This window comes from Talpa occidentalis, unplaced genomic scaffold (assembly GCF_014898055.3).
Source record: "Talpa occidentalis isolate TD23 unplaced genomic scaffold, MPIMG_talOcc4v2.1 talOcc4.13, whole genome shotgun sequence".
Lineage (NCBI taxonomy): Eukaryota > Metazoa > Chordata > Mammalia > Eulipotyphla > Talpidae > Talpa > Talpa occidentalis.
Genome location: NW_023601322.1, coordinates 28,345,201 through 28,364,683, shown reverse-complemented (window position 1 = coordinate 28,364,683; position 19,483 = coordinate 28,345,201). Strand labels below are relative to the sequence as shown.

The 19,483-nt window shown below is 52.5% G+C and overlaps 1 protein-coding gene across 1 annotated transcript in view; it reads right to left on the bottom strand.

Annotated features, from left to right (window-relative positions):
* The window catches only part of CELF4 (CUGBP Elav-like family member 4), a 208,173-nt gene that overhangs the window by 28,322 nt on the left and 160,368 nt on the right, over nt 1-19,483 (bottom strand). The window contains exon 4 of the mRNA XM_054694081.1: nt 144-269. Within this exon, the coding sequence (XP_054550056.1) occupies nt 144-269 (126 nt within the window). The remainder of the gene's footprint in view (nt 1-143; nt 270-19,483) is intronic.

The following is a 19,483-nucleotide window of genomic DNA, read 5'->3' as shown; positions in this document are numbered from 1 at the left end:
CTCCTCCCTTTCCAAGCAGCCGTCCCAGGCTCACAAGTCCTTCCAAGCCCTGAGTTCCAGGGGCCTCGGGCTCCACCCTCAGGCAAGCGCAGCCTCAACTGGCCCACTCCCACGCCCCACTCCCAACTCCCACACCCACGCACCCTTGCTGTTGCCGTCGGGCCCACGGAGGATGGTGCACTCCTCGATGTTCCCAAAGGCCTCAAAAAGGCGGCGCACGTCGTCCTCGGACTGCTGCTTGTTGAGCATGCCCACGAAGAGTTTTCTATCTTCTGGAACAAAATTAGGAGATGCTTACCCGGGCCAGGGGGCCGGGCAGCGCGGGGGCGGGCCCGGGGATTTGAGGGCACGCCGGCCAGAGGGTAAAGGTTATGGGGGACAGGGAGGAGCTGGGCAGGAATGGGTCAGGGGCTCGTAGCTGGAGAGGTAGGAGTAGCAAGGGCGGGCGACATAGCTAGAGGGGGAGGGACAACGGTGTGAGGGGTTTGAGGGGAGAGAGAGGGCTTAGCCAGAGGGGGCAGTTGGAAAGGTGTGTCAAGCTGGAGCTGGATTGCAGCGACTGCCCTGTCCTGTTTTTGAGGACAGACTGCACATTGAGGAAGCAGTGCCACCTGTTGGCGCATGGCCCACCTAGAGCACGCTGATTCGTCCTTCCTCCCTCCTCTTACACACATGTTTTCCTCAGCCACTGGAACCCACAGACACCAAAAATAACTCACAGCAGGCAGTTTTGCCACAGGGCCTTTGCATATGCTGTTTTCCTGACTGGCACCCCCTCCACACCTCACAGCTGAGCCCTTGTCTTCTAGATCTAAGTTTAATAATGCTTTCTGGTCTTCAAGACCCTTCCTTCTAGCTCTTCTTTATTCCCCGTCTCAGCCCCTCACTCCCAATGCCCAGAATTCGAAGAGCAAGTCTTTACTGCTTTGCTCATGTAATTTGTTCTATCTAGGTTCCTCCCTGCCCATGTATGCTCCCTAGGGGAAGAGACCAAGCCTCTCTAGGGAAGCAGCTGTATGCCCCAGTAGAGAGAGTATGGAGTGAATGAATGTATGCCCTATGCCATTCCAGGGGCACACCTTTCTGTCTCACATGTGTCTACCTCCACCTAGTGCCCCTCTCTTGTTCCTTTCTGTTTGTTCATGATGCAAAATTTAGCCCTGCGTACTTTGAGTGAGCTATTGCTGAGGACTGTGTTCCCTCAGCAGCCCCCTCATTTATATGGAGTACCCAGGAGTTTGTTGACACCACTCAGCTGTGTGCTTAGGGCGACAGGCTGTGTGCTTAGGGTGACACTAGGCTGTGAATAGACAGCAACAATAAGTGACCGCAAAAAGCTTTCCCTGACGGGCCTCTGTGGTGGTGCAGGCAGTTGAACTACGCACTGTGAAGCCATCCACAGCCTCTGCAGCACGGGTTCGATCCCGGCTGTCAGGCGAGAATCCCACATGGCGAAGCAGACCTCTCCTGTCTCTCCCGCTGCTACCCTCAGTAGTAGTATATTTTGTCAGTCTGCCTGTTCTGCTCCCTGCTCTTTCTCTGGTGAATCCTCTCACCCTTCCCTCGCATCTGGCCTGTACCCTGGTTCTTGTATAAATAAATAAATCTTAAAAAAAAAAAAAAAAAAAAAAAACCTTTCCCTGTCTCCAAGCCTTTATTTCAATGTGACTTTCATTCCTTCCACAGAGAGGTGGGGTCTATGGTCCCTCCCCTTTAACGGGATCAGGGCTTGCTCTAACCAATAAAGAATTTTAAAAAAATGATGTCAGCTGACTTCCGCACCTAGGTCATAAAAAGGATCAGCTTACACTTTACTCTCTTCTTTTGGGGATGCTTGCTCTGTAGAAGTCAGCCACCATATTATGAAGGACCCCCAACAAGCCCACGCTAGGAGTCCACACAGAAAGGCATGCAGGCTCCCAGTTAACAGCCAACATCAACAATCACACATGGCAGTAAGTGAGTCCTCAGAGGGTTCCAGCCTCCAACCATCGAGTCTTCTAACTGAACCCCAGACATGCTGGAGCAGAGACAGGCCTACCTGGCTCTGCTGCTCTGAACTCCTGACCCGCTGAATCTATGAGCATAATAGCTGGTTGTTTCACACTATTCAATTTGGGGCTAGATTGTTATGCAGCCTAGTAGCTGGAACAGGGTCCCTTGTGGCAGCAGTGCTCAGCGATCACTAGCTGTTTGTTGACCCTTGAATGACTGACACACACTAGTCAAGGCTGCTGAAGTATACACCTCAAATTGCAAAGAGCCTTGCCTGATTTCCTCTAAATGCAAGGCACTCTGGAACCATGTCTCTTTGTATTCAGGGTTGGTTGGTACCTCCTGCCCTAGATAGCCACACTCCTGCACTGCCAGGAGAGTTCACATACACCCGAGGGCTCTCTTGGAGTCTAGAGCAAAGGAAAGGAAACCCTCAGGCCGCTGCACTCCTCTTCAGGATCTCTGCCCTGCAGGAACCCCTTCTTGGCCCAAGGAAGGGCTGGGCACACCCCCATCCCATTTGCAGAGCTCACCCACTCCAACATCTGGGTCAGGGGAGCAGCAGTCTGGGAAACCAAGAGGGAGGGAGAAAGTTAGGGGGTGAAGTTTAGGAGAGATGGGGTTGGGGGAAGTGGTGTTAGTTGCAGAGGGAGAGAAAATGGTGGAGACAAAAAGAGGGAAAAGAATTAGAAACAGACCAAGAGCAGAGAGAAGAGATGGGAAGAACGAGCGGGCAGAGACAGAGGAGAGAAGGGAGCAGGAGCTTTTGTTTAACTCCTGGAGGCAGCAACCACATTTCACTGAAGTGGACCAGGAGATTCTGGAAGGCTGAAAGCGCTCTCCAGGCCACCTGGGCTGCCTCCACCCCCAGTGCCTTTTAAGGCGCCATTAAATGGGATTTCCGGAAAGACAAAGAAGCGAAACCCACCCCCTGCTAGTTCCCTTGGCCCTTGAGCTTAAAAATTCTCCTTCCTGGGAAAGAAAAAGGAAGGGAAGAGAAGTCACCTCCTCCGCCTGCATCTGATTTAAATGCCGGCTCCGCAGCTCCTCGGCTTCTCTCCTGACGTCTGAATATATCCCTTTATTAGCATTATGACAGCTTTCTGATTGCATTAAAATTCATCCACACGTGCCTTTCTATCCAGCCACTTTCCTTTTGCCTTTTTCCCCTCCCCTCCTTGGAATGCCTGCGTTAGCACCAGTTCCCCTTTCTATGCCTAACTGAGCCCTTTCTTCTTCAGGACTTTCCAAATGAGGAGGTGACCAGGCTCCTGCTCTTTCTGCCCATAAGGATTCTCCTTTGGGAAACAACTGGCCTTGCCTTTCTGGAAGGCTGTAAGAAACCTAGGAGACCTGGCTCCAGATTCATTGCCTCCAGCTGTTCCTGAATGAGTCACAACTCAATCTCTGGTTTCTAGAATCTCAGACATGTTGATCTTGCCCTCTCATTTCTGGTTGGCTTTTGGTCCTGGCCCAGTGATGCTAATGCTCGTCTTGAAGACCAGGACTGAGTCCCAGCGTGTACGCCTCCTCCTGCCCCAGGCCCATGGTCGAAACCCTGGTTCCCCTGTCTTCTGGCAGTGTAACTACTCCCCAAATCAGTTTTTAGGTATGTAAAATGAGAATAATCAGGCCTCCTGGTGGGTGTTAGGCTTCCAAGAGATGCTTTGAGGCCAAGCCTGGTCAGCAGTGATGACAATGGTGCTGACCATTGTGTGGGGTTCTCTATGTAGGAGGAAAAGGAAATGGAGTTCCATCCCCTACACTCCTTGGTTTGCCCAGCTCTGATTTGGTCAGAGGGTCTACCCCTGCTGTGGGTCAGAGAGGGGAGAGGTCACATCTTGGGAGAGGGGGTGAGGCCTGCACTTGAAGTAACAGGTTGGACTAGACTCAGGCTGCTCAGTAGAGATGGATAACCTCTGACTCATGCCCACCTCCCCTATGGTCATTTTCCTGAGACACTGTTCCTAAGCTGTGGGACCAATTGGCTGGTGTCTTATATCTGATACCAACCTAACTACAGTCTTAGAGAATGACTCAGTTTCCCAGCCAGTTCCCATGCCTCCAGCATAGACACAGACCCCTGAGCAGCCCCAGACCACAGGCTCCCTGCCTGTGTGATGCCAAGTTTATGCTGCCCTTACACTCCCTGGGAAACCCTCCGTCTGAACCCACTTCCTCCCACAGTTGGACTCTGGGGGTATCTCTGCTGCTCTGAGAAGTTCAGACAGGTACTGCTGGAACTGGGCCATGCAGGCCAGCTTGACGGGGAATGAGGCCAGGAGAGGCCTCAGAACCAGGGCTGAAATGGGCTAAAATGCCTTTGGATGGGAGGTCACTGGGACCGAGTGGGAGCAGGGAGAAGTAGGGGTGAGTGGAGGCTAGTGTCTAAAACCCAGGGTTTCCCTCACAATATGGCCCAGCTTACAGCAGGGGGTGGCTGCTTTATATCATTTGACTCCAGGGCCTGAACCTGGCTCCCAACACAGGTTAACACTGACTGTTAGATGCATGGGCCCTGCCAGTGATGCTGAGTGCCATGCAGAGACTTCAACCTCCCCCACCCTTGAGTTTTCACATGGGGTCCTCCTGGTCAAGAAGTGAAGTTCCTATAGTCATTCAACACTGTTTGCTGAGAGCCTTCTCTGTGTCAGACACTGTTCCAAGAGCCATTTCCACAGCAGTCATCCATCCACAATAAACAAGATCGCAAAGGAGACAAAGGCCAGCAGGGGTGTCACACCATGGCCCCTGTGGTGTGCTCTCCCCACACGGAGTGGCACAGCAGGGCAGACCCCAGATAATGCAAGACCTACTCTTTTTCAGATGATGAATTCCGTGCAGAGAGGGAGCCCCAACACACATAACCAATCTGTTGGGGTCTCTTGATTTCCTAATCCTATAACCTCTTGCTTCTGCCTTCCTGTCCTTTTTAAATGTGAATGACAGTAGCTGTGTGTGTAAGAACCTGGGGTTCTGGGGAGCAGGCTTGTGACACACACAGGCAACAGAATGTGCTAGTCCCAGCCCTGCCAGAACCCAGAGAAGACAACTGACACTCCGCACCCTGATGTCCTATCACTGCTGCTGGGGAAGGGGCATGGCTTATACTCACTGCACCCCTACACCCCAAGGAGCTGTGGGTGTGGAAAGTCAGTAAAATAATGTCTGGAAAGTACCCAGTTCTGTGTCAGGTGGACTGGACCAGAGTACATGACATCCTGGGTCTACACTCTGGTTACTCCTTCAGCAAACATTTATCAAACACTTACTACTCTGAGCTTGACTGAACAGAGTCTGAAATGAGTCTTAGAGCCTTTCCTTGATCAGAGAAGGAGGTGCATGGCCGAGATCCCCAAAGAAACCAGTCTTCGGCCCAAGTGTCAGCCATTCACACACATTCCCCTCCCCCCTTTTTCTACCCCCAGGAGAGAGGAGGACTGACAGGCCTGGACCAGGCATGCACTAGCAGAGGAGACCAGTTGGGGAAGGGCTGTACCCTGAGGGTTTCTGGGAGAATGTGCGCTGGTGTCCAGGGGATGGGTGAAGGCATTCCAGGCCCACATCAGAATTTGAGCAAAGGCTGAGAGGTGGCAGGGAGGCCTTTCACTGTTCCCGAGTGGTGTTGGCTCTGGCAGGGTTTGCAAAACAGGGATCCAGGAGGAATCTGACTGCTTGTTTGCTGCTTCTTACCTGCTCCCTCCCCCCATCTCCACTAACTCGCCCACCCCCTATTCCTGGGGCCTCTGCAGTCTTTTTATTTTTCCAGAACTCCAATCTAACTCTGAGCTTCAGTTTCCCAACCTATAAAATTATTAGGTGACACCTCCCAGAAGGACATAGGTGCTTATGAAAAGACAGTGAAGTCTAGTTACCAGACTTTCGTGCTTCATCCGATCTTTCATGAGAGAAAGACTCAGGGTGTCACTCAGGGTGTCAGGGGAGAACGGGGCTCTGGCTGAAAATATTTGCATTTTAAAGGGAGAGTCCAGAAAACAAAGAAACATGACACCAATGTCAGCCTTAGGACAGCCTTTTCTCTATCCGGAATAGTTCAGGGCAATGCCTTAGGGGCCCCCAAGCTTGCAGGAGTATCTTGCTTGTGTGCAGGGTGAGTGGGCCCCAAGGGAGGAGGAGGCGGGTGGCAGCAGTGCCAATTGACTTGCCAAATGCCAGAGCCCTGGCGCTAATGCTCAAATTCCGGTTTAATTTTCAAAATTTGATTCGCTCATTACCATCGGCATTAAACAATATTTCCTGCTTAAGGATAGACGGCTGCTGGGGCACTGTGGACAAGTGTTCAGATGGTTAATGCCTTTTATTGCTGCAATCGACTTTTACTGTTCTTTTCCCTCCAGCTGCTGAGAGAGGATTTGTGGGGGGACCTGAGCCAGGGAGAACCTGGAGGCAGGGGCCAGGGTGAACTCTGGGTGAGGGGCTGGGCAAAGGGGTGGCTAGGAGACCTGGGGGTCCTGGTTGGGTGGGAAATGCAGGGCAAGGTTAGCAAGGGGCACTTTGCTCTGGGACCCTGGAGGCTCAAGCAGTCGGGGGAATAGGAAGAGAATTCTAGATGCATTCCAATGATGCAGTGGAGGGCTTTTCTTCTGTTCTGGAAACTTTGGCCCTGGGGGTGGGCAGAAAGGGCATGAACCCCTAGTTTCCATGCACCTGCCCCTCAGTGGCAGGCAGAAACTGAAGCTCTGAGAATCCCCTTGTGCAAGATCCTCTGGTGTCTCTGAGGCTGTTAATTTGCTGGGGGCCACCTGGATCCCAGGACTATCTGCTCTTCCTGGAGACAACCTCGGTGCCTGAGGGCCATAGGCAGTGACTCTGAGGAGGAAGGTCCCTTCCTTCTACCTGATTTCAGGTAGACAGGATAGGGAGGCTCTCTGTTGAAGGGGATGAAAGACACCAACTAGACAGGAAGGGCTGGGGAGTGGTGCATTCTCCAGATGGTAACTGAGGCTGTCAAATTCTGGTTCTACCACTTTTTGACTGTGTGGCCTTATGTAAATCATCAACCCTCTTTGAGCCTCTGTTTCCAGCCTGTAATAGGGGCAGAGGAAACACACGCCTACCTCCTAGGTCTGTTGGGATGAAGAAATGAACTGATGAATGTGAGCTGTTTAGCACAGGGCCTGGCACAGAGTACCTGCTCAATAGTGTCATTAGAGCCATCACTACTGGTGACCCATAGGGATGCCTGCCCTCACACCCAAGGGTGTGGAAGGAACCCCCAGGGACACTGAAATGAATAGTCATGCCAACCTGGGACAGACTGAGAAGCCAGACTTCCCTTTGCAGAGTTTTGGAGACCACGAAGATGCCACAAATTCTCCCCATCCAGGCCTGTTCAGCACACATGTCTCCCGAGGGTCAAGCAAGGATCAAACCCATCATCTGAATCTAAATCTGTCTTTTCCTAGATTGCCAATCCTCCCCTGACCCCGCTCCGACCAGGGAGGTTTGCCGTGCCTCTTTTGGGTGGGCACTTCCCCAGGTAGGTAGCGCATCGTCTCAGTTTTGCCTTCCAAGTAGGGGCGTGGTGGACAGGGATGTGAGTTCTGTACCCAACTCCTTTGTGCCTGAGAACTGCACAGTTGCCGCTCTCTGGTGGATGCAAGCAGCATCCAGCATCATTGTCTGCACCAGGGTAAGGAAGGGCCTGGATTTAGATTCCTCTGCTGCCTGGCGTGACAAGGTCAGTGCCGCTCCTGAGAGGCAGTCCCTCCATCTGGGACAGGGATTCATGGACCAGGCCTAGAAGGGTTCTCAGTGTGAAGTGAACCAATAAGTAGAGGAACAGCCCCCTCCCCCGCCCCCCCTACACACACACACACACACACACACACACACACACCCGCACTGTGTCAGAGCCAGATCCTGGGATGCAGCCGGGGCGGAGCTGCCTCCTAGGGATAAAAGCCTTCTTGCCTAGGGAGAAGGCTGAAGAAGACATCAAACTAGATCAAAGGCAGCTGGGGGTGGGTTGGCTTGTGCCCCGCCCCACAGATGGGGCTCCCTCTCCACCAGGGATGCAAATGTGGACCCTCAGCCAGCTCTGGCCCCTGGGGAAGGCAGTGTCAGGCCTTGATCTGCAGAGCTCTCTCCAGAAGGGAACTGTTTGATGTTGCGGTGGGAGGAGACAGGAGAGCAGAGAATGACATCCAGTGCTCCCCGCATCCCCCCTACCCCGCACCCCACTTGCATCCCTTCAGCCAGCTCTGCCTTCCAAATACTCCACGATGGGTGCAGGCACTGAGAGTCATCTCTTCACTATCTTTGGTCATCACCCTGGTCCCTGCTGCGGGCTTTCCACATAGCAGCCCGAGGAGTCAGTAAAGATCCAGAACAGGTCCTGTCTCTCCCCTGATGGCACCTCATTGTGCCCCCATCTCACTGAGAACACACCCAAGTTTTCAAATGACCTGAGAGAGACCACGGGCTCTCTCACATCCATTTCTCTCCTGTGCCTCCATCCCTCTGTGCCAGACTCGGGCCTCCATGCTGTCCCAGGGACACCCCATGCACCCCTCTGCTCCAGGGCATTTGAACTGACTCCTCCTCATGTCTCAGGGCTCCTGCTCTAGACATCTGGTGAACCCTCACCTCCTATAAGCCTTTCTTAGATGTTACCCTCTCAATGAACTTTTTCTGGACACCCTATTTAAAATCACAACCTTCAGGGGCCTCCCTGGTAGCCTAGGGGCTAAGTTGCAGCCCTATCACAGATATAGCCTGAGTTTGATCCCCAGCCAGGGAACTAACCCACATGGCACAGCAGACCTCTCCTGTCTCACCCGCTGCTCCCCTCAGCAGTGTACTTCAGTAGATCTGCTTGTTCTGCTTCCTTCTCTGTCTTCCTCCCACAGCTCTGGCCTGCACCCCAGTTCTTCTATGCAAAAATAAATCTAAAAAATTAAAAAAAATCACAACCTTCATGCTTCCTTCCTGTCCTCTTTCTTATATTGTTTCCATAACATGTATCACCTTATTTTACTCAATTACACATTGATTTCCAGACTCCCTTCCATTGAGGCAGGGCTATGGGTCCATTTCATTCATTACTGAATGCCCAGTGTCTGCAGTGCCTGGAATCCAGTAGATACTCAATAAATATTTGTTGGCATCGATAAGCACTTGCTCAGTGAATATAGGGGGTGGAACTACTATGGGTCTGACAGGAGGGTGGGTGCAGGGGACAAGGGGCTGACCTCAGAATCCTGGAGTGTGCCCTAGAGATGAATGGGCCCCAGCCAGGATTCTAGCACTGAGTCTGGAGCAGTGAGGTCTGTGGACATGTGGTTTGGAGCTGGGCCCTAAGGGGCTCATGGGCAGGGCTTACCAGGTGGAAGAGGCAAAGGGGTGGACATCCCAGGCCAGGGAGCAGCATCCAAAAGCAGGAGGCATGAAAGAGCAAGTGGCATGAGGAAGTAGCAATGACACTCATAAGCAACCACGTGTGTGACCATGCACATGTGCACACTCATGCACATATGCTCACGCAGCACACCTTCCTCCCTCTCCCTCTCACTGTGATTTAAACACCTTCCTCAAGTCTCCAAACTGGTCCCTCCCCTCTGACTACTGGAAGCTTGTTCTGGGACTCAGACCCTGGATCCTGGCTCCTGGCCTGTGCCCACTCTCACTGCCCACCATGTCCTCCCTTGACTCTGCCTAACTCCTAATTTATAACACCTGTGGGGTCTTCTGTGGGCCCTCTGGACACCCAGGCTCATCAAGTCTCTGTCACTCCAGTCCTTGGCGACAAGAGCCAATGGGCCCAACTCTTCCAACACAGAACCTGTGCTCCCCCTGGCAGTGCTGATCAGACTGACTCCCCCCGGGGCTCTGGTTATTGCCCTTCTTGGGGAGAGGTGGTGCTGCCTGGAGGTACCTCTCTTCTCTCTCCAAACCTCCACCTTTGCACGCTCCTGCCACAAAGCCTGAGGACCAGGGTTTCAGTTCAGAGCCTGGAAGGGTGAAGGCTGGGGCACGGGGACCTGGGCTCCAAAGCTCCTGCCCATTCCCTCAGGTGTGCCTCCCAGGCCTTCCCCAGCCTTGCTCACAACCCCTCCCCAAAGCCTCTCTGTCTTAAAGTCTCCTGGGGGACAAAGGCAGTAAAGCTCTTTCCTGAGGAGTCCTCAGCCCTCTCCTTCCCGAGGTCCAAACTGCACAGTCCCCTCTGCTCTCCACATAGGAAAGCTGACTTGCTGCAAAACCCCACTAACTGGCCCATCGCCCTCCAGTCCCCTGGTGCCTGTCCAGGGCACAGGTGTGATTTCATGTCCTCGGCTCCATGCCCTCCATGAAGGATGCTTGGGAGATAGGACTAGAATTTGGGGTTTACTACTTGGGGTGGTGAAGTGACTCCTCATTCCCCTTCAAGTCTCTTGTGCCCGGGGAAGCAGGTGTGGGTACCTGAGCTGGGCAGAAGCTGAGTCCTGGAGGTAGGTTCCACGTAGTGAGGGTCCTGAGGCCACACTGCAGCCCCGGCTGCCTCCTCTGGCTTCCAGACCCTCCTGTCTGAGAGCTCCCACCAGGCCTCCCGCGGGAGTCTGGGCAGCACGGTGGCTCCGTGCAGAAGTCACCTTTCGCGGGGGCGGCAGGCCGGCAGCAGTGTGCCGTGTCTCTCCAGGTAACTGATTATACATTTGATCTGCTACATTATCCTTACCAGGCGCACGGCACACGACAGACGGCCCGGAGTTCTGTGGGGACTTCTCGGCAGCCGAACCCTGTTGTCTAATGGGGTTTCCGCTGGCGTCTGGCACGCTCTCCAGCATTTCACCCATCACAGGATAATTTATAGCATAATGGGGCCTTTTTTCCTTTATATCATGTGGGGGCATAAATTATGGCCAGTTTGTCCTCAGCTTTCAAGGAGACAGACAAAGCAGAGCTTTTCTCCAGCAAGGGGAGGAAGTGGAGGACAGGGCTAGGGGCAGGGCGGGCCACAGGGCGGGGGTGGGGGCTGGGGCAAGGGAGGAGAGACCAAGGTATGCCCTTAAGAACTTGTGAGCTGGCAGCAGAGCTGCACGTTGTGTGGTCACAGGATACTCTCGTGCTGTGGGTGACCTGGCCACACGTCTGCCTCTAACCCTAGCACAGCTGCCCATCACGCGTCCGCAGATCCTCCCAGCTGTGACTCAACTACCCACAGCCTCATGGAGAAAGTGGGTGGTTATGGGCCCACTCCTCAGCTCCCGTCATCGCCGAGATACAAAGCTGAACGAAGTGTGGAGCACACCTGTCCCTCTGACAGGCGGAGAGCAGCCCCCCGAGTGGACAGCCTGCTGCCTGTCTCCCTGGGGAGGTACAAGAGCCTTAGGTCAACCCGACTAGCCTAACGCAGGAGGAGTCCCACTTAACCCCAGAGGTTGCCGTTCTCAGGACCTCTGGTGACCATGGTGGGGTGGAGGCTTTTCTTTTTTAAAAAATTTATTTATTTATGCATATAAGAACTGGGGTACAGGCCAGAGGTGTGAGAGGTGTGGAGGGTGAGAGGATTCACCAGAGGTGGAGTGGGGAGCAGAACAGGGAGATCTACTGAAATACACTGCTGAGGGGAGCAGTGGGTGAGTCAGGAGAGGTCTTCCGTGCCATGTGGGTAGATCCCTGGCTGGAGATGGAACTCATGCTGCAGTGGCTGCAGATAGCTTCATAGTGCTGTGTCTTAACCCCTTGCACCACCAGGGGGGTGGAGTCTTCAGAGCACCTGGCCCAGGCAGGGGTGACACTTCCTGAAGTCACCCTGGCCTCCACTCCTGGCCCACGGGGCATCTCCTGGCCTTTTTTCCTCAGGCACTGTCTCTCTGGCCCTTGGCCTGCCTGTAAGAGGTCACCCTTCAGACTGCAGTCGTGCCTGCTGGTGCTAGGCATAAGGCAGCACACACTTTTTCTGCTCCAAACCTGGGTATCCCCCCAGGGACAGCTTGGAAACTCATTATCCCAATTTAAGAAGGTAGGGTGCAGGGAATTATGGGGGTCAGCATGAGGCTTGCCCTGCTAATGGCTTCACAGGCTTCCTCTTCTCTCTTGTGTACCTCTCCTTCCTGTCCGTCAGGCCGGCCCTGCTCTGAGAGGGGCACCCCAAGCCTCTCTTTGATCAGCCATCAGCTTTCCTTCCCATCCATCTTTGTTCCAGTGACTCCAGCCCTCCTGGAGTCACTGCTGCCCCCACCCGCTCCGCACAGAACTCAGACGGTCCATGCTTAAGTACACACCGTGTTAACTCATGACTGCTAATGGACTCCAGATAGACACGGAGATGGATGGATGGCAGACGTGATGAATAGAGGCTAGATATCCAGATTAAATGCTGGATGATAGATACACAGATGAGAGAAAAATGATTGCAGGGAGCAGATAAATTTATGATCGATGGCACATAAATAGTGATAGGTAAATGTGGGTGAAGGAATGGATGGATGGCCAAGAAGTTTGGAGAATTGCAGATAATGGGTTCTAAATGCAAAAGGTTAGAAATCTGGTCACGGCCATACACACCTGTTGAGGGCAGCCTGCTCTCGCGAGAACTGCTTTGACCTGATTTCTCTTACTAATGGGTCTCTGAGCCTCCATACTTTTTGAGCGATTGTGGGAAGTGTAGGTTGCTGTGGGGCTCGTTTTATGGATACCTGAGGCTTCTCCTGTGCGATCTCCCTGAGTTTGTTGACTGGTGGGGCCACCTCCTGAGCCCCCAGTGTACCTTATGAGAACCTCCCTTGCTGGGGTGAAGACCTGCCTCTCTCCCCCACAGTGCAAGCTCGTCAACAGCCAAGGCCTTGCCCTCCGATGTGACAGTGCAAGTTGGTTCTTAGAGAGGGTGGGCTGGGCTGGCCCCTGCAGTGAACTGGCAGGTGTCAACCCATATGGCATATGCAGATGCCTCCATTCATTCCCTCAGTCGGGGACCAGGTGCTCAGAGGACAATGACAGCTGATTCATCCTGAAGCTTGCTGCCAGCCAAGAACTGCTTGGAGCGCTTCGAATTATGAAGTGGGTACCACTGACAGCCCATTTTACAGGTGAGTAACACGAGGCACAGAGAGGTTTGGCAATTTTCTGGGGCTCCCTAATAAACATTAGGGCCAGGATTTGAACCCAAGCGGTCTGGCTCCCCGGCTCTCATCCAAGGCACCCCTTGTCCGGCTCATCAGATGGTCGTGAAGCTCTGGTGAGCTCAGAGCACAGGTGGCTCTGGGATCTAGCACAATTCACAAGGCAGTATTGTTTCTAATGTGATAGCGAGACAAGTGTCAGTTTCCTCCAGAGCGCAAACTGAAGGGCAGCAGCATGTAACCTATGGGAGTGTGGCTGGCATTGCTAACGACAGGGGAGCCTGCCCTTGTCATTCAAGGGGACCCCCTGAGGCCTTTTGATTGGCAATATTTGGTTATCATGAAGTTTAGTTAACAAAGTGGCAGAAAGGGGATCTTCCATGTTTCAGAAACCGGTTCGCCAGCTCTGGGCCTTTTTTACTAATCACCAGTCATGCACGCAGTCAGTCAACAAACCATGTGCAAGATACTGTGTTGGGAGATGTACCGAGTAATCCCGGTCCTTGGGCCAAGATGCTTCCAATTTAGGGCCTGAATCGCCCAGTGGTGGAAGGGCAGAGCAGGATGGGAGATGACAAGGTGGAGCATGCAGAGCCTGCCTGGCTGGGCTTCACTGAGGACAGGCTGCCCTGACTCCCTTCTCTGGGAAGAGCTAGGCAGGGGGCATGGGAAGGCAGAAAGAAACCTGGGAATGGTACCTGACTCCAGTGCCCTTTTGGTAGAGAAATTGGTTTTGAAAGTCCAGATTAAATGCTCACACCAACATGTCTTAAGGGGGCTGCGGAGTTGACAACACTGTGCCCTCCCCCCAACCCTGCTGTGACCTGGGCAGGAAGGCAGAGGGCAAATAGCCCAGTTCACTATTCACCCTTCCAGTTCTCTCATGCCATGGTCAGACTCTTCTGTAGGGGGCGGTCCTTGTGGTGAGCTGACAGTCAGCTCTGTGCCAGCTGGACACTGGCATGTATTCTGCTCACTTCTCACTACCATGCTTCAATAGAACACAGTCATTGCTCCATTTGACAGATCAGTTAACTGAGGTTCAGACAGGCTAACACGTAAATATGGGTGGATGGGCACCAGTACCTCTGAGAGCTGTGCCATCCTGTGACTCATGGGGCGGGAGGAGAGGGGGTGCTTGCCCTAGTGCCTGGAATGCCATCTTTGGGTTCTACACCTTTATACTCAGCATTGCCCTCTACAGGGAACCCTTTGAAATGCAGTGGCTCCATGCCTGACTGATTTTGCCAGAAATCAGTGTCCTTTATGATCAAAGGACCAGATAAACATTGAAGCCTGTGGTGCTCTAGAATGGAAAAGCAGACACCAAGGGGGTAGTATGAAGGGACAGGTCTAGGAAAGAGTTAGAGGTTGAGAAGAGAGGGCAAGGTGATAGGGGTTGGGTGCCTGGGAGCAGGGCTGTGATGATGCTGAGCTGGGGAGGCCAGAGAGAGGGGGCTGGCCTGGAGAGTTGACAGTATCCACCGCCCCCCCAGTAACAGGATACATGGTAGGGACAGATGTGTATGAGCAACAGGAAGTATGGGTTACAGCCAGCCCAGCAAGGAGCCCTCACCCACCCTTGGGCTTAGGCTCAGGAAGAGGAGAGAGAGGAATAGAAGAAAAAGGAAATGACAATGACTTTCAGCCTAGGACTCTCCCTTAGTGGCCACAGGGAGTGTCCCCCAGCCCCCTCGCCCTGCTATGGCCTAGGACAGCAGTGTCATCTGACCTTGGGGTCCTGGGCACCTCAAGCTTTGTCTGCTGACTGCGTCAGAACTACTTCACTCCTAGGTAGATGTGACTATTTTTCAAATGCACATGGATGCTGTTGGGATTTAAAAAATACCAATTCATTTAAAAGCACTGCTGAATTCAAGGTAGCTTATTGCCATTTTGCATTCTCTCAAACAATAGATACTCAAAGTAAAACATCTGTCAAGGGAAGGGGGTTGCTGATGAATTTTTGATGTTAAAAGTGGCTCCTTAACCTTGAAAAGTCTGAGCATGCTGTTCCCAGGAGGGGGGATGCTGTAGAGACTCCATGGTCTGGCCCCACCTCATCTGCAAGAACTCGTGTCACCCACCCAGAGGGAGTCATAGTAGGGGGTGGCCAGGAGCACCCCAGACCTGCGGACAAGAACCTGTCCTCTAGCCCTGATTTCCTTAAAACTGCAACCTGGGCTGGTATCTGTCCTTGTCTGAGCTGATTCTCAAGCTCATCTTTTGGTGATTGAGAATGATTGAGTACCACGATGGCTTTCTGTTAAAAGCTATGAGTTAGCATCTCTGTTGATGCCAGGAAAGGCACTTTCTGTCTTTTCTCTATTGGGCATGCCTGGTGATGTACCTCCCACATAGCTCATGCTCAATACAGGCTGTTGGAATGAAAAATAGCTGTAACCCATATATTGATGTGTAGGTTTCGTCTGAGAACGGTCAAAGTGGGGAAGGGAGCCTGGACCCACAGACACATCTCTTTCCACCACATAGCCTGGTGTGATCAGGGCCTACCTCCAGCAAGGATAAAGTGAGGGCTCACCTTGGCCTTGGTGGCAAGGGGCTTGATTTTGGTTCCTACCTGCTGCGGTCAGCTTCATGATTAAGGCAGAGAACTCAGCCTGATCTTAACTGCCTCCGCTGTAAGGGGACAAAAAGGCAGAGGGCTGACCTGAGGATCTGGTGGGTGAGGTGAGGCCCTGGGATTTAGAATCCTTTTGAATAATGGGCAGCTCGTAGGGTAGTTTCCTCTACTCAGCCACCACATCTACCACACCACACTGGGCTGTCTTGATCAGCTTTCCAGGGTCCACAGGTATCCCTGAGGACATCCTAACTTATTCAAACAACAGTCATAATTAAGTCCAACCCCCTTTCTAGCTCTCATAAAAACTGACCAGTCCTTTGTGCCAACGCAGCAAGGTCCTGAGTGTTCCCCAAACCCCTGTTCTAGAACATTCATGGTAGATAGTGAGCTGATTTTTTCCCTCCCAGGACAGCACATTTTAACAAGGATTGCCAGTGCCTCAGTTCAAAGGAATGGCACTTCAGTGTGACATCGGGGAGCGGGAAGGAAGATGTGTAATGGTTTGGGGCAAGAAAACCTTTCTGAGACCCTGAAGCTGTGCTGTAGAAGTGTCACTCATTTGCCTAGGGAGGGGCTATACCTGGAGACTGTTTCTAGGGAAAAGCCAGCTGCCCTTCCTCCCTCCCTGCATCCAAAAGTGACCCACACAGGCCAAGTACTTAGTGCATTCCCTGAAATGGAGGAAAGTTGCCTGGTTATTAGTGTTGCCTAATGATATTTGCATAGATTAACAGACTTTAATGCAATCGTGAATGCCACATTCCCGAAAAAATAATGAAGAAATCCATTACAAAGTCATAAAGTAACTAAGTCAATACAGTAATAATTTGATCCCATATTAGTAATAATTTCATCTCCTGCTGCAAGGCGATTTTACACCATATCTGGACACTTTTATAAATTTCACCTTTGTTTGAGATAATTAATTAACAAATAAAAAAATATACTGCTGGTACTTTATGCAATAAATTAGTCTCAACTGGCAGACTGTAATAAAACTTATTAAGAGGGATGTGCTGGGATTTCTGACTTCTCTTCAGTGGTCTGTAACCTTCTCACTGGCAAAACCTAGGGGTCACCAGGTGGCAGAGGGTCAGGTGGACCCTCTGCCAGGGGTGGGGTGAGGGAAGGGGGGAAGACCCAGCTATGATCCACTGGCCATCCTGGTCTGCCCCAGCTTCCTTCAGGTGCTATGCCAGTGTCCTGGGGCTGCCACTACAAAGGACAAAGCTGCATGGCGTCAAGAAAGGGCCTCTCTGACTCCCTTACAGAGCCATGTCTGCCCAGGACCATGGTCACAGTTTACTCTGGTGACTGGTCTGGACAGTCTGTCTAATTCCTAGGGCTGGACCGGCCCTCCTGGCCATGTTTGGATGTTAATTCTCTATTTACAATGCTTATCTATTTTTCCCAACCCGAAGATCAGTCTCTTAGTTAAAGATGATAGAAGACATGCAGAGGTTGGTTTTCTCCTGGGTATCAGTTTACAGTTTGCTTTCTGGGTGGATGTAATTGGCTGGTCTCAGGCAGGGAGGTGGCCAACACCCCAGCACTGTCTGTGTCCATCTCACTGAGCCATGGGGGTGAATGGCAGTCTGCTTTTTATTTGTGGGGCTGCAGTTTGAGAGCAAGGGGGAGGGGATTCCTTGGGGTGTGCCTCAATTTCTACAAGTATCATTGGCTACCCAGAGCGCTGCCCCTGCCGCTGGCCCCACCCACCAACTTGCATCATTCCCTCAGGGATCAGTCTCCTGTCATTCTGGGCAGAGTAGGGGTTTTAGGGCTGGTGAGCCAGAAATGAATGAGAGAGGCCCTCCCCCAAATGAAGGGCTGAATCAGGAAGCAGAATCTCTCGTTCAGCCTTTTCCTTTGGACGCACCTGACTGAAATCAGACTGAAACCAGACTTCGCAAGAGCTCCGACCTGGACCAAAACTCAAGTAGGGAGATGTCCACAGGAAGGGGGAGACCAGAGTGGGGCAGGGAAAATCAGAGGCTGTAGAAATGGAGAGATAATTCCAAACCTTTTCTCTCTTTCATATATATATATATTTTTTTTTTTTTTGCCCATCACCCTCACAAAGCAGATCATCTTCAAGGGGTGACATGTGTATATGGGCACTGGGAGACCCTACCCACTGCCTGCCTGCCAAAGGGTCTGAAGTCCCACCAAGCAGCCTCTCTTTGGGGAAGCATGCTGTCTGCAGAATTCTCTTTTAAAATGCAAAATCACTTCATCCCAGTAGTCAACCTCTAACACTTCCCCGCAATTCCTTTATCAGATCACGTTCCTCCTGCCTGCAGCTGCCTCACAGCCCTCACAAGGGTGGGAGACCATGTTCCCCACGGAGAATGGGTGTCCTCTTAGCAGCTGACCCCTCCTTAGTTCCTTCTGGGACATGCCACTTTTTCTTAAGATAAAATTAACCAACAGTGAAATATATACATCGCAAGCTTATAATTGACTAATTTTTGGCAAATATAAATACCATTGTGCCCCACACTCTTATCAAGATACAGAACATTTCCTTCTCCCTAGAAGTTTCCCTCATGACCCTTTCTGGGCAGCATCCCAACCTCCTCAAAGGCACCCAGTGTTCTGACTTTTCACCAGTTCGGTTCTGCCTGTTCTAGAAATTCATACATTATGTACTTGTTTGTGCCTGGCTCCTTTCACTCAGCAAAATGCCTGTGAGATTCACCCACGCGGTCTGAGTCGAGCCCCTCAAGGGTCTCTGGCCCATGGGTCAATAGCTGCCTTCCCAGGCACTTGGCAATCTGCTGGTGTCGGCTAGGGTGCTGCCACTAAGGGTGCTGGCTCCTGTGGGAGCTGAGAAGAAGGGACTCTGACCTGCAGGGGTGATGGGGTCTGTTCAAAACTCAACTCGACAAATGGGGGGAGAATTAGGGGTGCCTGCTTGAGTTAGATTGCGAAGCCCAAGAGGCTGGACTCTGAATTCTGGGCCAAGGACCTTAGGGGCACCATGGCTGAGCCTTGGGGTCCAGGCGCATCTCCAGAGTGTGTATAAAATGGCCCGGTGATGTGTACACGCTCACTCTCCAGGGAGAGGACTGTGGTTCTTCTTATCGTGAAACCCACTGTCCGTCTGAGCCTCCTCCATCTCTCCTTCGGTCCTGCAGTGACTTCCTCACTGCCCCCTTCTCCCACCTAGTGTTCTCAGGCTGTCTCCACACAGCAGCCAGAGCATGTCCCTTCTCTGTGCGAAGCCCCCACTCCCCGCCCCTGCCCCCCTCTTTTGTACCTAGAGTAAACTCTAAAGTCTTTCAAATGGTCTGCAAGATGCGCTCAGATCTGCCCCATCCTCTTCAGCTGTCCCTTTTGTCCCTTCACTCATCCACGCCAGGCGTGTCGTGTCAGACCCTTCCTGTCCTTGAGCATGGCCAGCAGGCTGGAGTCCTCACTCTTGCTTACTATCTGCTCCCTCCCCTGCCTGATAAGTCCCAGGCAGGGGCCCCACCCCTTGCCCAGCTCAGCACAGCATTTGGCTGTACTGTAACCTTCCGTGGCACAATCGAATGGGTGAATGGAAAGCTTCCCTCAGTTTCCCTCAGGATAAAGTGCTCTAGGCAGAAACTGAGCAAGGCCCCGGATGAGCTCCCTCCAGAAGCCGGTGCAGTCACCAGTGACAGGAGCAGCCAGCCTGGCTGGGAACCCTGCGTGGGGAAGCCAGTGGGAGAGGGCCCTAAGTGAGGGCAGGCCAGAGGAGGCCGTGGAGAGAAAAGGGGTGCAGCCTGAGCTCCCGAATCAGCAAGCTAAGCCAGGGTTTCCTTAAGGCAAAAGAGATGGGCCTCTGAATGCCTTGGATGCAAAGATTTCC